Source organism: Ziziphus jujuba, chromosome 1, assembly GCF_031755915.1.
Source record: "Ziziphus jujuba cultivar Dongzao chromosome 1, ASM3175591v1".
NCBI classification, from domain to species: Eukaryota; Viridiplantae; Streptophyta; class Magnoliopsida; order Rosales; family Rhamnaceae; genus Ziziphus; species Ziziphus jujuba.
In genome coordinates this window covers 1,994,617-2,015,814 of record NC_083379.1, presented here as the reverse complement: position 1 = coordinate 2,015,814, position 21,198 = coordinate 1,994,617, and the positions used below count along the sequence as shown (strand labels likewise).

General features: G+C 32.7%; 4 protein-coding genes across 8 annotated transcripts; 1 reads left to right on the top strand and 3 right to left on the bottom strand.

The window, feature by feature from the left end:
- Nucleotides 1-2,361: 2,361 nt before the first annotated feature.
- Nucleotides 2,362-7,058, bottom strand: LOC107428451 (probable disease resistance protein At4g27220). The gene is made up of 5 exons (XM_048465193.2): nt 6,922-7,058; nt 6,715-6,765; nt 3,331-6,260; nt 3,043-3,097; nt 2,362-2,647 (listed from the first exon to the last, which is right to left on the bottom strand). Exons 1-3 carry the CDS (start codon nt 7,010-7,012, stop codon nt 3,337-3,339), a joined length of 3,066 nt encoding a protein of 1,021 aa, XP_048321150.2. The 5' UTR covers nt 7,013-7,058; the 3' UTR covers nt 2,362-2,647; nt 3,043-3,097; nt 3,331-3,336.
- Nucleotides 7,059-8,166: 1,108 nt separating this feature from the next.
- On the bottom strand, nt 8,167-12,138 carry LOC107428540 (tRNA-specific adenosine deaminase TAD2). Of its 2 annotated transcripts, none has more exons than XM_016039203.4 (9): nt 11,884-12,138; nt 11,514-11,579; nt 10,393-10,430; nt 10,188-10,254; nt 9,667-9,808; nt 9,459-9,555; nt 8,851-8,954; nt 8,691-8,743; nt 8,167-8,570 (listed from the first exon to the last, which is right to left on the bottom strand). In XM_016039203.4, exons 2-8 carry the CDS (start codon nt 11,577-11,579, stop codon nt 8,700-8,702), a joined length of 558 nt encoding a protein of 185 aa, XP_015894689.2. In that variant the 5' UTR covers nt 11,884-12,138; the 3' UTR covers nt 8,167-8,570; nt 8,691-8,699. The 2 variants fall into 2 exon arrangements, with proteins under 2 accessions (XP_015894689.2, XP_015894610.2); XM_016039124.4 differs by having other exon boundaries at nt 9,641-9,800; nt 11,884-12,123.
- Nucleotides 12,139-13,020: 882 nt separating this feature from the next.
- On the top strand, nt 13,021-16,854 carry LOC107427072 (pre-rRNA-processing protein ESF2). 3 transcript variants are annotated; one of them, XM_048481015.2, is made up of 8 exons: nt 13,021-13,217; nt 14,073-14,667; nt 14,796-14,841; nt 15,055-15,122; nt 15,561-15,650; nt 15,737-15,867; nt 16,378-16,530; nt 16,617-16,854. In XM_048481015.2, exons 2-8 carry the CDS (start codon nt 14,073-14,075, stop codon nt 16,635-16,637), a joined length of 1,104 nt encoding a protein of 367 aa, XP_048336972.2. In that variant the 5' UTR covers nt 13,021-13,217; the 3' UTR covers nt 16,638-16,854. The 3 variants fall into 3 exon arrangements, with proteins under 3 accessions (XP_048336972.2, XP_048336971.2, XP_048336976.2); XM_048481014.2 differs by having other exon boundaries at nt 13,024-13,217; nt 14,069-14,667; XM_048481019.2 differs by lacking the exon at nt 13,021-13,217 and adding an exon at nt 13,366-13,605 and having other exon boundaries at nt 14,069-14,667.
- A 501-nt stretch (nt 16,855-17,355) lies between these two features.
- On the bottom strand, nt 17,356-20,366 carry LOC107428696 (RING-H2 finger protein ATL43). 2 transcript variants are annotated; one of them, XM_016039367.4, is made up of 4 exons: nt 18,489-20,366; nt 18,212-18,344; nt 18,052-18,116; nt 17,356-17,683 (listed from the first exon to the last, which is right to left on the bottom strand). In XM_016039367.4, the coding sequence occupies exons 1-2, from the start codon at nt 19,988-19,990 to the stop codon at nt 18,314-18,316; spliced, it is 1,533 nt and encodes a 510-aa protein (XP_015894853.3). In that variant the 5' UTR covers nt 19,991-20,366; the 3' UTR covers nt 17,356-17,683; nt 18,052-18,116; nt 18,212-18,313. The 2 variants fall into 2 exon arrangements, with proteins under 2 accessions (XP_015894853.3, XP_024929812.3); XM_025074044.3 differs by having other exon boundaries at nt 18,437-20,363.
- Between the last annotated feature and the right edge of the window lie 832 nt (nt 20,367-21,198).

Genomic DNA, 21,198 nt, shown 5'->3' with positions numbered 1-21,198 from the left:
TTAGCCATTGAAATATTAACACATCAGATTTGATATATATTTTAAATGGTATTTTTTAATTTTTTTAATAGTATCTAAAATTTTATAATCTATGTGTAAGGATAAGAGCAATGATAATTTATGACATTTGATATATTTTAAATTCTTTTAATAGTATCCGAAATTTTATAATCTGTGTAAGGATAAGAGCAATGATAATCTATGCAGTAATTTGATATGTTATTATTTTATAGGTGAAAAATAAATAAAACTTAAATATGAATACGTAAATTTTTGATAGGAAAAACATAATTAAATATTAAGTTATAGTTTTTTTTAACTATAAATTATCCTAAATTTTGTTATTTTATTATTCGAACCTAATAGAGATCCTGAATTACTGAAATTATTTTCTTCATTAAGTATAATTTATTTTTAAATAATAAAATTATAATTTAAGAAGTGATATTTTTAGTAGATCGATATTATATCTAAACATGACTATATCATTGAGCAAATTCGAAAAGTACAAATCTTATTTAATAATTATTTAAAAACATTCAGGATGTTTGATTTATGAAATAAATAAAGAAATAAAATATTTATTTTGATTTGGATTTTTTTTATATTTAATAAATTTATAAACTTTGCAATAATTATTTCATATGAATAAATATGTTTTTATTTGAAGGAATAAAAATACATTTTTAAAACCTCAAAATTTTTATTTTTATGTTTCAATCTGAATAAATTTTGAAATATAGTTTATATTTACATTTATTATCCTATACTAAAAATATATAAATAAATATATAATTTAACTTTTAATTAATTTTTATCAAATTCAAATGTTTTTGGAAAAATTATTTATAAAGGCTAAATTTTTATTTTAGATAAATAATTATTCTGTATACTAAACTTAACGGTAGTCTTTTCTATGCATAAAGATTAAACTAAAATAAAGATTGGAGTTTATTAGAGTACTTTCAAGTTTAACATTTCCGAGTGGATACATTCAAGTTTAACTTGATCAAAAACCACCTTAAATGGTAATGTCACTGTTTTTTTAAGTTTAAACCCCCGTCTTTAATTTAAAATTTTTTAAAATTAAAAATATAAGTTCAATTTGTACAAGTTTGATGTTCGAGTTTGGGTCATTTTGTACTTTGGATTTTAGGAATTGAAAATCAAACGCCTTAAGTTTTGTAAATATTAGTCGAGCTTGACATTTAAAGTAGAAACTCATCTTAGGGAACCAAAAAAAATAATAATAAAAAAATAAAAAGCAAATCAACACACTAGTTTATTAGTTCATGAAAATTGATTTTAGCTAGATAATCTTATACTAATTGTGGTTGAAATATAAACATTCTTACAAATAGTGGACTTGATTTGGTTAGACAACTAATAGTCCATAATTTTTCTTTTCAAAATCCGCTTTGGTTTAATATCTACAAGTAAAAAATAAATGAGAGAAGGAAAATAAAAAGCATTTAAACTATTTTTTATTTTATTTTATTTATTTATTTATTTATATTGTATGAAATGCATTTCAAGTACTTTGTAGTTAGATTTTTGGATATGAAAATCACATCAAGGTGCACTCACACAAGGTGCACTTTTAAGGTAATCTAGATTGATATCTCGCGTAGAGTAAAATAATCATTGAAACGTTGGACAAATAAAATGTTACTACAAAAAGAAAGCTAGTCAATACACTAGTTCATTAATTTTTTTTTTTTCTTTATGAAAGATTAATAATTAGTTAGAAAAGTTGATTTTACAGTTTAGTTAGATAATCTTATACCAACTGTGGTTGAATTCTAATTTACCCAAAAAAAAAAAAAATTGTGGTTGAATTGTAAACATTCTTATAAATAGTGGATTTGATTTTGTAGTTATACATAAATTTTCTTTATAGATTTCATTTGGTTCGTCATAAAGTTTTCCATGTCTTTGATTGACATGAACCAATTAGGGCTTTAGAGTTTTTCATATAACAATATTTTACAACTAATAGTCCAATATTTTCTCTTCAGAGTATTCCATATAAAAAGAAAAATTGTTCAAAATTATATTGATTTTGGAATATTGTTTTAAGAAGAATTTATATTTAAATAATATTTCTATGAAACGATAGTTTTGAATATCAGTTTATCAATTTCGTGAAATCCTAATAATAATAATAATAATAATAATGAAAATAAACTTGTGCAAATGCAAGTATGGGTCCAATTTGTTTTAACCCTCGGTTTGCAAAATATTTTTGCCAGTCATCATGCATTCGTGAAATTATATATAGTAATATAAATAAAGGAGTATAAGAATATTTTATGGGAAAAAAAATGGAAAGAAAAAAGAAAAAAAAGAATGTGGTAGTAAATTTAATATCCATAACCAAAAGACTTGCCAGGTTCTCAAAGATGAAAGAGTTAAACTTATGCATGTCCATCAAAATTACAGATCTTCAGTTGGCCAATCAATATCCTAGTTCATGGCAATAAATCATATCAGAAAAGATGAATAATGAAGAAAAATGGGATCAGAGGGACCATAAAAAATATTAAAAAATATATATATCTATCAGATAACATAAGAATACAATTGATCATTTGACAAGGTTCCATCTTCTAATTACTGCCAGCCAATGAGTCATAAACGAAAAGCACTGCAAACAGAGTAAAACAGAAAAAAAGGAATTAACTATGAATCAATTAATAATTATATTATAAAATATACTACCACCTGCTATCATCATTAATGCTACTATCATTTAAAATTTAACATAAATATTGTAGCATAAAAAAAATTGGTGAATTTTGATTCCTGATTAGTAACCGAATCATCGTCAAAGAAATTAAAGAAAATCTAGATAAATTGATCTATCACTTCAGTAGGCTTCATACTCAGCATTTAACTCTATAAGAGCACACGTTTCCATTTTGAGTTTTTTCTCAACAACATCAAATACAACAAAACAAATAAGTCATTTCCCCAATAAATAAATAAATCTCATGCCATATATATATATATATATATATATTATTTCTAATAGCCACTCACTGGATGGAAAAAACTTTACAGGGAAATCCGGCCAATGTATAATCTAAGCGGCTTACTGCATCAACACCAAAGGGTCAAGAAAGAAAAGTTAGATTTATACCAGGAAAAGAAAATGAGATTTGCATAGAAAAAGCAATTAAATCAGTAACACTATATATATGTTTTTGTTTTTTTTTTTTTTTGGGTGAATGCAGTAACATTATATTTAGTATGACTAGTAGAAAGTAAGAACATGGAAGCGAAAGAAAAGGAACAAATTAAGGTGCAATAAAGCTGATAGGACTTTACCAGTTATTAGGAACAATTGCCTTTCTTTTCTTTAAAAAATTCACAGAACGGTTGAAGAACATTCTTGGTGTTGGGATGGTCCCATTCCAGTGATTCCCACCAATTTTTATGCACCCTTACCTTTTGAAGACATGGAGGAGAAGATGATGCTGCATCAAGTAGAGGGATCCTCTTTAGCTTTGGACAATTAACCACCGTAAAGTGTCGGAGAGAATCCGAAGACATTTTGATCCTAGTGTTGTAGAAGCTCTTCAAATTTGGAAGGTTCCCCAACCTTAAATCCTTTAACTTATGGAGACTTGATATGATGATCATATTTGTCGCTTCCCAATCTTTATCTTCTTCAGAAGTATCTGCTATTATCTCCACCATCTCCTCACAATTATGAACTTGCAATTTTTCCAAGTTTTGGAGGTTCAACAGCAATGCAGGCATGAATAAACTCTTTACTTTTGGACATCCAAATATGGAAAACTCTTTTAAACACGAAAAGTAAGTGCCTTTTCGGATCACTAATGGTGCATCTCCATCTGTCCCAATCAAAACCTCTAAATTCATCAAATCTGTAAGATATATTGATTCGAGAGTTCTTAAAAGCTTAAGTCTGCAAGAAGAAGAACAAATCAGTCGCTTCATCCCATTAGAACCCTCAATGAGACAATTCCTTAGTTTAGTTGTCTTTTTCAATGATGAAACATCACATAAACTTGTTACATCATGGCATTGTTGAATATATAGGGACATGACATCTTTAGGGAGCTCAAGCAAGTCTTCTCCTCCAATGCTCTTGCTGATATTGCACTGATGTAAGCAGACAGCTTTACCGTACAAAAAGTTTGATTTCAAGCGCCCAAGTCCCACTAGAAGCAGATAGTTATTGGGGCCTCCATCATCCCGAGATCTTACATATGCATTCAAGGTATTGATGTCATGCAACTGCCCTTTGAAAGTTTCTAGCTTTCTCAAACCAAGTATCTCCTGTACTCTGACTTTTGCTGCAGATAAATTGAGCTCATGAACTACAAGATATTGGAGATGGGAAAGTTTTAGAAAAATACCATCAGGTATCATCTTTAGAGTTTTCGCGTCAAGATTGAGGTATCTCAGATTGACTAACATTTCCATGCCATGGGGCAGTTCTGTGATTGCGGTGTTGTAGAAGTCCAACCTCCTCAACGCTTCAAGTTTTACCAATGAAGGCACATACTTCAATCTTGTACAATCTCTAAGCAGTAAACAAGTGAGACTCCTTAAGCCAGAGATTGAATCAGGCAGAGTTTCAATGTTAGTATGGGAAAGATCAAGAACATTGAGCCTATTCATATGTGCAAACAAACAGTCTGGTATGCTAGTTATGTTACGGTTCCCACGAAGAAGAAATGTTAAAAGTCTAGGACACCTTGGAGATGCAGTTGGAGGAATGTTTAAGATGTTGTTGCGCATCAAAGAAACTCTCACAAGATCTTCTTTCCATTTTTCTTCTTCTGGTAAATCTTTCAGTCCCACTCTAGCTTCTACCATAAATGGTGAACTTGTTTCTGCGATTTGGATTGCCATATCTCTTACCATATCATGCAGTTTCACATACTTTTGTCCAATATAATTTGTTCCACCTTCCAACAAGCAAACATTTTCAAGTTTATTCAGTATAGTGTGCCCTCTGTTTAACTCAGCCTGCCTGTCATTCATTTCAATAAGTCTCTCATCAATGAAAAACTCTATCAACTGATCTCTTCTAATTTTATAGTCTTCAGGATACAATGAGCAATATAGAAAACATTGTTGAATTTCTGGATAATCTTTCAACTTGTCATAACTATATCTTAGTACATGAAAAACCTCACTTTTCATATCATCATGACCTCCTTTACATTCTTTCAGCTCGACCAATGCATTTCTCCACTCACAAATGTCATCTACTTCTCTCATACATCCTGCCATTGAAATAATTCCGAGTGGCAAACCAGCACATTCCTTTACGAGAGACTTGGCAATTCCTTTGATTTGACAAGAAAGTTCTGTGCCATATCCAAGTTTGTCCATAAATAATTCCCAAGATTCTTCATGAGAAAGTGGTTCCACTTTAATCTTCTCTTGGCAATCCATCCTTCTACAAACCTCTAATGATCGACTTGTCAAAATCACCTTACATCCTACACCAACCGGAATTCCCACATTCTCAAAAAGAAAATGATTCCATACATCATCTAAAACTAGTACACAATTATTTCTTCTTGTCAAAGCATCTGCTAGTTTGGCTGCTCTTTTTCTTTCATCATTCTCTTTTGAAAGATCTAGATTTACAGTTTTTGCAATATCATTTTGCAATTTATGGATGCTACCATCCTGTGATACAGTAAACCAAAAGGCAAAAATCCCTGAATGGTTACAAAGTTGGTTGTAAATATGTGTAACAAGGGTCGTTTTCCCAACTCCTCCCATTCCATATATGCCAATGATCGAGATGCTATCATTCATCAACCATTCCCAAATCATGTTCTTGTTTTGTTGAAACTTTTGGCCCACTAATTTTCTTGTTAGCAATGCAACTTCTCTATTGTTCTCATATGCTTCAAGAGTGAGTCCTTCAGCAAAGTTACTCTGCTCAATAAGTTCTCTTACTTCTGTTATAAGTGTATCTACACTATTCCTCAGCAGTAAATTTGTGTGCCATTTTCTTTCTTCTACTTTTTGTTCTATTTGTTGAACTTGGCTTTTTATGCTTTCAACATTTCTCAACCAATTTTCAACAGATCTCTTCCGTTTCTTTAACAACAACGACTCCGCATATTTTAGCTCTTCACTGATATCATATTCTTTACTTTCTAGTTCTATCAGTTTTCTTTTCATTCTGTTCATCTTATCATCAAGGCTGTCAAAATTATTGAACCTCTCCACAATGTCCATTATACTCCCAACATTGTCCATACCTAGTACCATAAATAAGAAAATAAAATTTTAAATGTATGAGAAGAAAAATATTGTGAAAATGATTCATTCTAACACTCCATTATAGTAGGAAGCTATAAAAATAAGATCTTGATACCAAGCATATAAACTAGTAAGGTTTTTTACTGAATTATTCATCTTTATTTCTCTTGAAAGAAGTAATTCTTCCCCCACACCCTCTTCTAGTGTTTCTTTTCTAACTCTTCGTTAACTTCTGGTGTGGTTTTTTTATTCCCCCTATTTTCTCTCCTTTTCTTTTTGTTTATAATTTGTTGATAGATTTCAAATTTTATAAATAGAGGAAAAATAAATGAAAAATGACATCCCAAAAACCAGCACAATTACATAGTAGCTCAAAAAGAACCAACCAAATATTGTTATCTATGATAGAAGAACCAAAGATTGATCAGAATGAGATGGATATAGAGAACGTACCTGGCTCCAATGTCTGATTCTTCAGTGATCTTTCAGGAATGCTAAAACTTTCTAAGCAAAGACCAAACCCACAGCCATCAAAAGAAAGAAAAAAACAAAATATTGTTAATAAATAAAAGTCTTATCATTTGAGAAGAAATAAGAGAAACCAAGAAAAAAAAAATTCCAAAAAAGAAAAAAGAACAATTTTTAAGAAGTCAAATATACCTATCATGAATGCTAAACTGGTATAGGAGTACACAGAAGTGGAATTAGAAGTGGAATTCCACTCCTTGTGCTGAAAGTGCTTCTCTTTCATTTCATGAGAATTGAAAAGTCAACTCAAGCCGAAATAATTGAAATAATGAGCCAAAATGTCAAATATAGCCAAAATAAATAAATAATACATATATATATATATATATATATATATATATATATATATATATATATGTATTTCTTTTTTCCCTAAAGCCATTCCGTTCACGTTGATATGACCGTCTCAAAACATATAAATTAAGGGGAACTTCCAAATTGAAAAGGCCAAATTAAGCAAATGAGAGAAAGATTAAAATCCGGTTGAGAGTTTCCTAGGCTTTGTACAAGTTCAAGGTTGGGATGTATACGTTGCTTTGTTCTTTTGTGTTTGTTTTCAAGGAAACGTTTATATTTCATAGTTCCAAAAACATAATTCATATAAAAACATCATGCATGTTTATAGAGGAAACAGATGTTAATCCATGATAGGAAACAAGGAATTTCTTACTTTGTACAATAAGAAAAGCTAAAATTATTCATTTTATTTACCCGTAACTTTTTTTTTTTTTGGCCCTTTTCTTTTGGGTAAGTGACAAGTCTAAGCATGGAAACACATGAATAACCTTACAAAATGAAACAGAGAGTTCTACAACTCCTGATTCACCCCAAAAAAAAAAAAAAAAAAAAAAAAAAATCTACAACTCCTGTATGGTAAAGACACTGTTTACTTGGCTCTAAAAATTAACAATACTAATTTACATTTTTAGAACCAGTAGTCTACATATTGGAAGACATATTTTATTATTATAATTATTATTATTAACAAAGTATTGAGCATGTACTTAAAAAAAATTATGAAAATATTTGAAAATTTTGAGTGTTCTACAAAATACTTTACTTGTTGATAATATAATGCTTTTATATTATATATAGGACCATGTTCAGGTCAGGTCCTTGCAACATGTTGCATGATAAATTTTCTTTCGTAACATGTAGCAGGACGTAAGTCCAGACAAAGTCATGAACTTAAAAAACCTAGCCTGAGCCGGATTGATATCTACATATATATATATATATATATATGGACTTGAGCACACATAATTACAAATGCCTATACTGCAGGTGCAAAATAAATAAATACATAAGAACCTTAAAAAATAAATCTCTGTTATCAAGAATATAAAGGTAGATCTCAAAAATTATGAAGCAAAACAATGTCATTAATCTTTTTTATTTTTTATATACTATAATGCCATACAAGATGCTTCATCATTTCTAAGTTTAAGACTTATTATACATTCAAAAACCAATGGAATTTTTCAAATCACCAAAATACCTTCTTATTTTACAGAATTCAATACCATTACAACTTCATATCACAAACCAAATATATAACATAAAAGATCAAAATTCCAACCTCAACCATAATAATCAATGGACACATTATGGGTCCTGAAGCTTAATGTTCAGAATCTGTAAAGGTAGAAGACAACCAAAATTTTCCCAAGATTACAAAGAATCTAATTTGTGTAGAAATGGCAAAACTGAATTGAGAATTTCAAGTCAAAATAAAGCTGAACATTTTCTTCAAGCCCTCCCACAGCAAAATAGCAATGCATCTGGTAAAAATAAAGTGGCAATTTTAGATTAAGACTAACACAACAAGAGCAACAAAGAGGCAAATCGTACTAGTACAAGGCTCATTATGGCTCAATATTCATACAAGTGAGAGATTATACCCAAAAAAATCATTGTGTTTCTGGCAAAATGAGAGGCCTGTGAGGTTTTGGAGCTGAAAGAATGCAAAATCATAATTAATAGGTTTATTAATGGGAAAACAGGGCTCAACAATTGCTAAATGTTGCAAACAAAACATTAATCATGATGAGAAGTAGATACCGTTAGGGTTCCCTTGCTCATAGAAGCTGCGGAAAAGAGATATTGCTTCAGATGCCATTATTCCTCCACTGCATTTGAAATCCTTTCCTTGTGGAAGTCCACCACTATACATACAACACAAGAAAAAGAGAATAGCCCAGTCACTTGAATTGCAAGACACAACATAATTCTAGGTGGATGCATCAGAAAATAAAAAGGTACAAATATTTAAACCAAATAACCGAAGTACATTAAGGACTGGATTGTTATCTATTAGTAGTCATGGCTAGCATAAAGCGAAATAAAAGTTATTTGTAGCAAAGACTGGATCAGAGAGGGCAAAGCCTGGCTGTGTAGTTGCCTGTGGCAACTATTTGGGTGGAAATGGCTGTAGATTATGCAATTAAAATTATATCACAAAAATTGTTCTATTAATTATATGCTATATCCTGCTACGGAAATAAAGCCTCCATAAAGTGTAAAATTCCTTGCTGATATAATTAAGCATAATAGTTGTCTCAATATAATGGCATGAAAATGATGAAATATATGAAGTTTCCCAGAAGAAATTTGGTAACCAGACAAGAGTTGAAAAATACATGCTTTTGAAGTTGGGTTTAGAAATAAACCTGGTGACAGGATTAGAGTTGCTTGAATGGAATGACAGTATTGATCCACACCCTCCAAATTTATCATTTGCACAGCCATAAAATACTTCTTTTATACCTGAAACAGGGAGTGAAAATCACCAATGCAATGATCATAAAAAAAAGTTGCATCTCATTAGCACTGTATCAAAAAAAGAGCATACCAAGAATTGATAAGGCTGATGCACACATGATGCATGGTTCACATGTAACAAAAAGGCTACATTTTGAAAAATTTTCAGCAGTTTCTGATTTTGAGAGCCCCTTTTTCTGCCACTTCTCAAGAACAGTATCAATTGCTTCCATCTCTGCATGTCTTGTAGCCTGCATATCTATGGAAAGTACATTAAACTAGAAATCTAAGGATTTTTAATGAATATTTATAAAAAGGCATGGATTTCTCCAAAGCTAACAAAACAAGGTGCCTAAAAGAACTCTACTGTTTCCTTTTCGTAATGACTTTTAAGCTTTAGGTGAGATGCTGTATTCTAGAACATTTTAGGCAAGAAGAATGCATTAAACTAATATCCAAGAGCTTGCAAATGACATAGTAGTTAAGCATAGAACTGAACTAATTCATGGAAGTAGGAGGCAAGTATGACCACAAGGAAAAGAACAAACTTAAACTAGCTAGATCAAAGCAAAAACTTTTTAGAAACATTTTATTATTTAGTGAGAACTGAAGAGAGGAGAAGCTTAAGGTGAATGTACATTTCGCGTCTCATTAGTTCGATTTCTTCCAGAAGCTATAACCTCTCCGTCTTCAACAATCACACAGCTGAACAATAAAATATATAGTTTTCTCAGAGGCTATCCACTTTAATAAATAAATAAGGTCAGAATAGGAGATAAACCAAATCAAATAAAGATTCTGAGAAAAAAAAAAAAAAAACAATAAAATAAAGAATCAGCTTACCCGACAGGCACTTCAAGGCTATCCAAGGCAAGCTTCGCCTTCCATATGAAAAGCAGCAGAAGATATGAGTATGAGAGAAAAAAAGTTAGATTCCAGCAAGAAAAATGAAAATTAAGCAAAAGAAGTCAATCTCATAACATTGACTGAAACATCCACATGCCAGGTTGGTCAGAGCTGAAATAAAAGCAGCTGTTAGATGTCATGACTTATCACAGAGCAATTCATTGAATCATGGAATGGGCCACTAAAGAATAAGGGATAAACAACAAGCAATTAGATCCCTTATACGGCTCCCCAACCCCCCATGCAAAAATAAATTAGCAATAACTACAAAGAAAAAATTGAAAGCTTAAATTGTTTCTCCACATATCCACCACCTCAATGCAACAAAATTTAGCTTTCTTTACTTTACTGGTGATTTATTTGGAAAGAACTGTAATAATCTTAGGCTAGTTGTAGGAATGTGAAAACATTGAACCTTTTTTTTTTTTTTCAAGCGTCATTAACAAAGATAAAGTCCAGTCACAAAAGTGTTTTCCATTGTTTGACATGAAAAGTCAAACAAATAAAGCCCAGGAAAATAAAAGATCAATGTACAGAAGCAGTCTGCAATCCATGAACAATATTAATTAAAAAAAAAATTAAAAACAACAAAAAGAAGAAATTTTTTTAAGAAGTTTGTTAATCTTCAAAGTTGAGTATTTATGATGAAGACAAAATTATGAAACCTACCCATATATACTCATAGCTAGAATTTAGAAAACAAAAATCAGAATCTTTAACTCTTACTTTCCTCTATCAGTTCCTCCTTGTCCTTTCATAAAACATGTCCAGAATCTCCTTGTCTACTATTCCGCGATCCAAACCTCAATATGTTGTTAATCCTAAAAGCTTTAACAATAAGGATTAAAGGCAGGCTTTTTTTCACTGTCTTAACTCTTATGTCGGGAGTAATTTAATTTATATACCTTAACAATTCTACAAGGAAAAATATTATGAATAAATGTGCAAAAAAAAATTACACAATACACCGTATTTGTATACCAACTTTTAGCAAGTACAAGAAGACTGAAAAACACATGTAAGACAACACTTTTCTCCAATTAAAAAAGGCTCACTACCTGTTGTATAGCAAGGTCCATGAACGCAAGAGTGATGCTAGAACAGTCTTCCTTAGGAGATGCCATCTATAAAAGAAACACATACAAAAAATAAAAATAAATAAATAAATTGAAACGTAATGGGTCAGAAGATCAACAATTATATTGAAACAGCAAGAGTACATTTTTCAAATTGCTTGATAATTCGTGAACATGTGAGCTCAGTTTAGGACCATCACAAACTCAAAAGTTCAAACTTTAATTATGTTTTTCAACGAAAATTTTCAACAATATATAGTATCTGCTTTAATCCAAATATAGAAGAGTAAAGAAAATCATAGATTCATAAAGGGAAAAAATTAAAAAAATTAAAAAAAAAACACTGTCAAACCTATAAACCCAGAGACACAGTTCCACTATAGCCAGCCACAAAGGAGAGGTTCAGAATAATACTGAGAAAATTGGGATAATAATAAAAAAATAGGACAAAACTTATGGTTTCACATTCCCTGTATTTCTGTTGCCTAGTAAGAGAGGATGCTTTCAGAAGACTGAAAAATAAATTAAAGATCCGGCGCTGCTTTCATATCAAAGGCAAAGCTCCGGCTGTTATTGGGTTAATTTCAATTAGTCCTTTAAAGCTTCTTATAATTACAAATCTGATCCCTAATTTTAAACGTTTCCCTTGCCGTGATGAAGGATAAATAAGTAAATTTACATTTTAAAAATGTTGTCAGTGGACTTCAAAAGATAACGAGATGCCTTGGGTTAATATGAAAAGGCCTCCTGCATTCCTTCGTCTTAGACCACCATGTTAATGTGCTTGTTTGTCTACGTAACCCATTGATTGGTTGGTTTATTACCTGTGATGTGAACAAAGAAGTAAATAAATGGATTTTTCCACTGGAAGAGAAAGGAATAAATGGGTTTTGCAATGATAATAAAAATATAAAAAAATTGGATAAAAAGGAGAAAATATCAAGTGGAGGCATATACTTCGTGGTTAGTTATTGGGTTTTGAATTTGGTTATGTGGGTTTGGATGTTGTTGGTATGTAGGTTTTGATTAGAATTTTTGCTGTGAATTTATTGGCTTGAACTGATTTCAATTTTTTTTTTTTTTTAAGACCGCTATTTTTTTACTGTTTTAGATATTGTAACTCAAGTTATTCTTTTTTTATTTTATTTTTTGGAACTAATTTTTACAATTTAAAGTCTTTTTGCTATTGAATTAGGATTTTGTTTGTTTTATATTGAATTTAGGCATGGTTTTTCGAATATAAATTAGCTTTTATTGTATAGGGGGTGTGTGTATATATTTATATATATATATATATATAGATACATTTTTTTATTTAATCGGTGTAGACTGTGTATAAATCGGGATTTTAGGTAATAAAATGGTTGTAGAACAAAGGTTTTTGGTTTTTGGGTTATATAAATAAAAAATTGCAATTAAAACAATTAAATTGTTTGTCCATCTTATAAAGGTTTTAATGTCATTGCACACGTCAAGAGAGCCAAATTGAAGACATACCACACTCCGTTAGGGAGTTATATTGAAAACGGTGCGTTTGAGTAGGTTTAATAAAAAGAAGGAAACTCTCTTTTTGGTCTTCAGGTTCATCATCGGCAAAACTTTGTGTTCTGCAATTTTTTCAGACCTCCTATACTGTTCACACGGTTTCTCAAGGCGGAGCAGGAGGATTTGATTCAGTGACTAAAGGTAAGTGTTTGTTTAAATATATATATATATATATATATAGATATATTTTTCAGTGGGTATTACGTACTTTCCCACCTCTCACCCTTTCACCTTTCTTAAATTAGAAAAGTTATATGTAAATAAGAAAACAGCGTTAAAGAAAGATGAACTCTTTTACAGTTTTCATTGTTTTCATTTATGTGATTTCTCATTGGAATGTTTGAATCTCTTCCTCTTTTCCTTTTTTCTTTTTGGTTTTTAAATTTCATAACTTTATCATTCTTCTAGCAGCCGGCCTCGCTATTAATCTGGGTTTGAGATTTAGAAAGTATGTTAGGTTTGTAAAAGAAATTGCAAGCGATTGGACCAAGTGTTTTTTATTCAAAGAAGCTAAGGGAGCTTAAAGATGGTAGAAATATGTCATCTTTAATGGGGCTCTGTCATTATGTTGTTATTCATTTGTTTATTTTTTGGGTTTGGTTATTTGAAGCATAACTTTTGCACCTTTTGTTTTTTTTTTTTTTTTTTTTTTTTTTTTTTTTTTGTTTTTAAGTTAAAATAGCTTATGCTGGCCATACTCTGCTTTACCTAAAAGGCTTTGCTGGTTTATAATGAGAATACTGATACTAGGAAGATAAAAAATAAAGAGAAGTTAAATCACGATTTGGGAAATTTAGGATTTGCATGATTATCCACAATACTATTAATTTTTAGATTAGGTACATACATAGTTTGTTTCCATTGTCACATAATCCATTGTAATCATTAACTAGGACTTTTTTATAATTTATTGGGTTTTTTTTTTTTTCAATAAAGTATAATTTCTTGGCTTTATGTATGTTTATTTGGTGTGTTTAACTTTGTTTCATTAGCAAGATGGAAGAGGATGAACTCCAGTTTAATAGCAAGAATGGAGAATGTAATGATGAGAAGGAAAAGAGTAGGAAACGTGGGAAGAAGCAAAAATTTGTAAAAGATGCTGCTGAGGCTGTAGAAAAGCTAAATCATATGAAGAATCCTCAAGAGGAGGAAAATCGATTATCCAATGATGGAAGAGAAGGAGATAGGAAAACTAAAAAGAAAAAGTACCCGTTGAAGGAAAATTTTAAAACTGCAGAGGAAGAAGAGATGAATCGGGAGAGTGCACCAAATGGGTGTGGTGATGGTTTGGCTGAGAGTAAGAAGGATAAAAAGAAACGATATTCAGAGGAAGCTGATGAGGGTGAGGAAGCACAAGAGGGCATTAAAACAATCAGTGTGGAAGAGGGGATTTTGCAGTTCAGTGATGGGAAAGCAGAAATCAGGAAGAACAAAAGGAAGAAACGGCTTCTAAAGGAAGCAGCTAAGGCTGTAAAACGTGGGGTTTGCTACTTGAGTCGCATTCCTCCTCACATGAATCATTTGCAGCTTCGGCATATTCTTTCTCAATATGGAGATATACAAAGGATTTATCTTACTCCTGAAAGAGAAAGTAATCAATAATCTACTTATTTTTCTCTTCTTTTTTCTTTCATATATTTCTATTAGATGTGCAACAAGTGAAAAGTTTTTTGTTGATTGCACATTCATTTTAGTTAACCAAGTTGATTTATTTTATAGATGCTGCTGCTCAAGTACGTCGCAAGCGGAAAGAATTTTCAGAAGGGTATGTGTGACTATGAGTTTATGTCATACTAGTAGCTTTAAATTAGCAGTCCAAAACCAAATCAAAGTCATATTTTTGGTTTGAGCCAGTAAATTTGGTTTTTATTTGTTTTAAGTTTATGAAATCCAGCTTTTTTGTTTATTTTGGTTGTTGAAGACGTTATTTTGTAATTATAAGCATATAATCATTTGGTTGTCATTTCACACAATGTAGATGGGTTGAATTTTCGGATAAAGGGGTTGCTAAGCGGGTTGCTAATATGCTAAATGGTGAACAAATAGGTACATGCACAAATCAAAATACTTCACTGTTTGTATATATTCTCTCTCTCTCTCTCTCTCTCTCTCTCTCTCTCTCTCTCTCTTATTACTTTACATTTATATGTAGTAGTCTAATACTATACACGCAACACACACTTGACATAGTGTAATGCGCTAAGTGGCTTATGGTATGGAGAGCACTGGATGCCCCCATTCTCATTCAATCCCCCCTGCTCTTTCTTCTGCAAGCATGAAAGAAACCACCAAGTAATTTACTTTGGTGGTATGATTCTGGGGCACCATTATGTTGCATTCTTGTTCATCATCTAAGACTATGTAGCGTTGACAATTCATGTTCTTGTATTTTGTTCCCTTTTTGTATCTGTGTGCTTGCCTGTAATAAGTCCATTGTCTTTCTCTTGTAGTTAATTTTTCATATCTACTTTTTATTGTGTTCAGGCGGGAAGAAGAGGTCATCATTTTATTACGATATTTGGAATATCAAGTACCTAAGTAAATTCAAGTGGGATAATCTTACTGAAGAGATTGGTATGAACCTTCATCAAATATTTTGTATTAATACTATATATCATAGTGTTTAGACTATGAGCTAAAGTTAGAATGTTTTTCTACAGCTTACAAAAATGCTATTAGGGAGCAAAAATTGGCTTTAGAAATTTCTGCTGCTAAAAAGGAAAGGGACTTCTATCTCTCCAAAGTTGATAAGTCCCGTGCCTTGAGTGCCATAGAAGAAAGACTGAAGAAGGTACTCTACTAGTAAACTTTAATCTGGTTCAATTTTGGTGCATTTAACTAGACTCCTTGTGTTGGATACGCGAATTGGGGTTTATTTTTGTTTTCCTTGTCTTCCTTTTCTTTTGTTTTGTGTTTAACAAGAATGGGGGAAGTGATTGATGCTTTTCTAGATTTAATGCTAACTGATGATCCTCTAGAAGTCGGCTTGTTTTCAAACAGCCCTAATTGTCTTAGTGTATTGAAATTAATATTTAGAGATGCATTTACCCTGTGTTACGAGTTTGATATCATTGGAGGAATTTGAATATGATTACCATTATGTCGTGCACTCGTGCTCATATCATTTTGAATTCCAGGATGCTTTTCAGTTTATTTATTTTTAGTTCTCTCTATAAACTATGGACCATGAATATTTGGACAGTGCAAATAATTCCAGGAATGATGCTTTTTACCAAATAATTTGCTTTTTAAGAAGTATGACCATGTTTCCACCTTGTATAATAATGCTCTCCTCTTACAGAAGCAAAAGCACCAACAAGATTCAGGAACAGGTTCCGATCTCCCAGTAGGCCAACAGTTATCAAAGGTAGTTCGACAATTCCCACAAACGCGACCTATTGCAGACATAGCTGCACATAGCAAACCTCAACTTTCTAAAGATATCTTATCTGGGGTGAGCACCATTTTGTTAATAGACAGCCATATATTATAACTTGATCTATAAATTGAAGCTTTCGCTAATAATAATTCCATTTGTAGGTATTTGGTGGCCTTCAATGATTCAAGGGATTATTATACTTGAAGACCGAGTACAAAAGATGTTATGCGGGTGTCTGTAATTTGAATTAGTGAGATTAGGGAAACTCACTACCCAGTTTTGTGAACTAAAAATTCCAAAAGGATAGTGACCTAGTGACCGTTGTACTTGAATTTATTTAATGAATCACCTTTTCAGAGAAGTTTGTTTATGGGGATAAAAACAATGTGGTTACTGTTTCGTGCTGCCCCAGTCGCAGGATGGACAATTTTCAACTACTGTTTATACTGTTGCAAGTTTCTGTCTTGAATATTCATCTAGACCCCCCCCCCCCCCGGCGGGCGGCACCCCCAACTAGTCGTATGGGATGGGGTGCTTGTGGTAAGCTGCATTGGATATGAGGAATTCCTGAAAAAAGAAAAAAAGGCAAAGTCCGGTATTTGACGAAGATCTTTCAATCAACATAAAGGTTTTATGGCTTTTGGTATGTTAGGCTGCGTATGCGATGCATCAAGATGTTGGGGGTTGAAGTTTAAGAATTTCTACCCCTGCTTATGGTTTGATAATGTAGAGTTGACATTGTTAAAGAAACTATTTAAATCCCATTAAACTCGCACAAAATTAATTGATTATATATGTATATATATAATGAACTGACTTGATTCCTCTTAACATATTTAATATATTTATTATTTATATGTATCCTAGAATGTAATTGGTATAAGAGAAATTCACACCGTATACAGTTGCAAGCTAAATTTCTAAAATAAATCAAATAAAGAACATATAGTGTTTTCTGTGGTAGAAGTGGATTACAATAACAGGTTTGTATATAACCTCGAATGGACCTAACAAATAAATTGTGTACCAATGAAAAATATATATATTGGCGAAATTATGTTGAGAAGTCCCTAATTTTCTGCTACTGCTAAGCCAAAATATTATATGCAAACGGGAAAAAAAAAAATAGAAATAAAAAAGGAAGCAAGTTGCAGCAGCCTGAGCATCTCTGCTATATCTTGTGGTTGATGGACCTTGGGGGCACGCAAAACCCACTTGAAGCCAATTACTGCAATCACCAACCAAAATAAAAATAAAAACGAATTATGAAGACCCATTCATTTCCGATACATTGCACTTTAATTCTTAAATGAAATTAGTGATATGAATATGTGGATTCCCTCTATCTGCCTTAGTCCATGATAGCAATGATAAGGGGAACCCACAAAGTTAAACATAAATTTCAGATAAAGCCAATTGTGGATAAATACTTGTGTCAAAATCAAATAGAAAAGCAAGTAGAACACGGAAAAAGACACAATTAGTGAATTCCAGTGAAAACCCAAAAAAATAAAAAAATAAAAAAAATATCCATCGCCTCCCCGGATCCAAATTCGATTATCCTCAATACTTGTCATCGACAAAAAATGGACTTACAATTTACCACATACGCCGGAAACGGGTCTCGACTCTTGGCCAAGGCACACCCTCCTTATAAAAGCCTGTATTATACATCAAAAAATCAGTACAGTTATATATATATATTGGTATAAAAATAACAATATAAAGTTACAAACCTTATATTAATCTACATTACCTCCTACTCCATCAAAATATTAATTTTGAGACGTTGTTTGAGATAACCCAGTTTCTTCTTCCCTGTCATTCTTCTTTCAAGGAGCTTATGAGCGTGATTAAACTACTCCTCATTTGCAAAACCCACATGAAATCTGAGAAAACAAATATATATATATATACACATATATGTATTCACATACAAAAAAATTATTCAAAAGAAAATAGAGAAATAGAGATATTTTACATTAGGTTAAGTAGTAGGAGGTGGGCGGGAGTGAGAAATGAAGGCCAACCACCTGGACAGGAGGCGGGCGTGTCGCTGTTGTTGTAGTTGCTGATGATGATGATGATGACAGTGTTGGGTGTCATTACTGTCTGATAAGCGTCTGTTGGAAAACCTGCTTAAGCCCGTGATTTCCGACACGCTTCTCGAATTTATTACTGTCCTGCCACTGCCACTGCCACTGCCACTCCACCTGTTCCCATCAATGCCTATGCCAGTGCCATTTCCTTCTTCTTCTTCTTCTAAATCTCCTTTCTTATTCCTCTGCAACGCCACCAGCATATTATTCTGCTGACGCGTCACTGTCGACGCCCTCGATGATCCTCCTGAAAACCTACGGCTGTCACTGATTATCATTTCTGACCGTAGATATAGCAGATCGGACGGCTGTACATCGCTCCATCTCTGGTGGAACCCACTGCACCCGGGGGAGATAATGATTCTGTGCTCCACCCTCCTCTCTTCCGAGCTGTTGTTCCTTGTCTTTTCTTCGGTCAAAAGCAGCCCGTCCTTTCTGGGTCTGTCAAAACATCCCATGGCTACGGACTCCTTCCTCTTCTTCTTCTGCATACTCCAGCTATCCAGAGACCTCCTATAAAACGACGCCGTATCACAATGACCCGACTCCCCACCCGGTTTCTGCACCAGCACTTGTAAAAACCCGGTCCCCCCTTCGCCCGCCGACGAGTGCCGACCCGAAACCCTCCGGTAACCCGAGTTCGCCGTCTCCCACTCTCCACCGGCGCTCCTTTGGCTCTCTATATCCGAAACGGTGCCGTTTGCTTCGGCTTCTTCCAATGGTGGTGGTGGTGGTTCCGGCGGTGACAATTGGTGGTTCTGGTTCTGGTTCAAGATCTTGGAGTCCTCGACGAGGAGGATATCTTCCGGGTCGACCCGGTACCGACAGAGGGGGCAGGTGGAATGGGCGTCGAGCCACGTATCGACGCATTCGACGTGGAAAGCGTGCTTGCATTTGGGAAGCAAACGGAGGACCTCCGAGGACTCGAACCTGGTGAGGCAAACGGCGCATTCGAGCCCATCCTTCTGACCCATAAGGGATCCGAATCTGAAAACGGGCAGAGATTCGATAACGGAACGGTCAATGCCGGAGTTCTTCCTTGCGTAGGAGGAAGAAGGAGTGACACCACCACCACCACCAACTCTGGAGTTCAAAGAATGACCGCCATAGCCAACGGCGATAAGATCACTGCGCTTGCAGTGTTTGGCATAAAGAAGAAGAAGCAAAGTGACGGAAAACATGGTTGTTAAAACACCCACTATAACGGCTATACTGGGTCGAAACGGAGAGAATTTAGTCCTGACGAGATTGGGTGGAGGAGGAGGAGGAAGAGTTGGTGGTGGTGGTGGTGAAGAAGAAGGAGAAGGGATGGAGATAACACTGCCATTGGAGGAAGCGCCATTGGTATCACGAAGAACAAGTGTATTATTGTGTGCTGAAGAAGTTCGGAGGAGGAAGAAGATGAAGAAGAAAAAGGAACAAAAATGGCGAGCCATGTGGGTTTGGAAAAAATTGAAAGAAGCAAAATCCGGCAATTTGGTATTTGTTTGGAGGAGGTTTGGACAAGGGGTCCCCGGGGAGGTGAGAAGAAGGAGATTCTCGTGGGAACACAAAAGAAGAGGAGCGCTGATGAGCAAAATGATACAAAGAAGACGAAGACAAAGACATCTATCTAACCAAACAAAACTCCATCATCATCTTTTTATTTTTTATTATTATTTTTTAAATAATAAATAAACTAGGTAATTTATTTATTTGAATATTTTGAATAAATAAATAAATAAACAAGTGTAAATGCCGGCTGTTTGTTTGGACGACAGACAATGACACAACATCACACTTTAAACCCTTCTCCCCTCTCTTCCATTGTAATAGATAGTGACTTCAGTAAATATACTATATTATAAGACAATGCTAATGCAAACTTTATAAAAATAAACTTTTTGTGATTTATTTATGTATGTTTATTGTTTATAATCTATATATTATTTTTTTACTTGAGATTTAATAATGTTTTTTTGGATTTTCTTCAAGTCCAATTATAGTGGATTTGAAATTATTAAATCATGATGTGACTCTCTCCATATATTTGGTTGTTACAAATTCAATAATGTTAACCATAGGTGCAACTCAATACGATGGAGTAAATTAATATTTGATACTTGAAGAAGTAATAATTTCTAGTTCAATCAAAACCAAAGATTACTAAAACTATATATATTTTTTTTTAATGTACAAATTGGCCTTGAAATTTTACTTTATGAATGATTTTCATATTGTCATTTTTTTTTTTGGGTCAAAAATAAATTTTATTAAACAAAAGTCAGGATTACAACATTTTAAATTGAATATTAAAAAAAAAAAAAAGGAACAGAAATCCTAAGGTAAATTAGTGTTCCAGCCACATTTCAATAACCGTTTAATCAGTAGTTTTGTTTCTCTCTCTTAGAACGAAACTTAGCTCCCACTAATTTGATTTTTGTAGATATTCTAATATTAAGAAACGTAGTATTATGAGTCCAAAAAAGAATGCCAAACATTCAGGTTTTAAACTTAGAATCTTAAGGGGATCAATTTATGCATTGTCCTTTATTTTTCTTTTCCTTTTGTAAAATAGCAATTTGATTGAAATTGATATAATTTATGAGTTCATTTTTTATAGACTATTTTGATTTCAATTTTATCATATAATTTTTTATTGTAA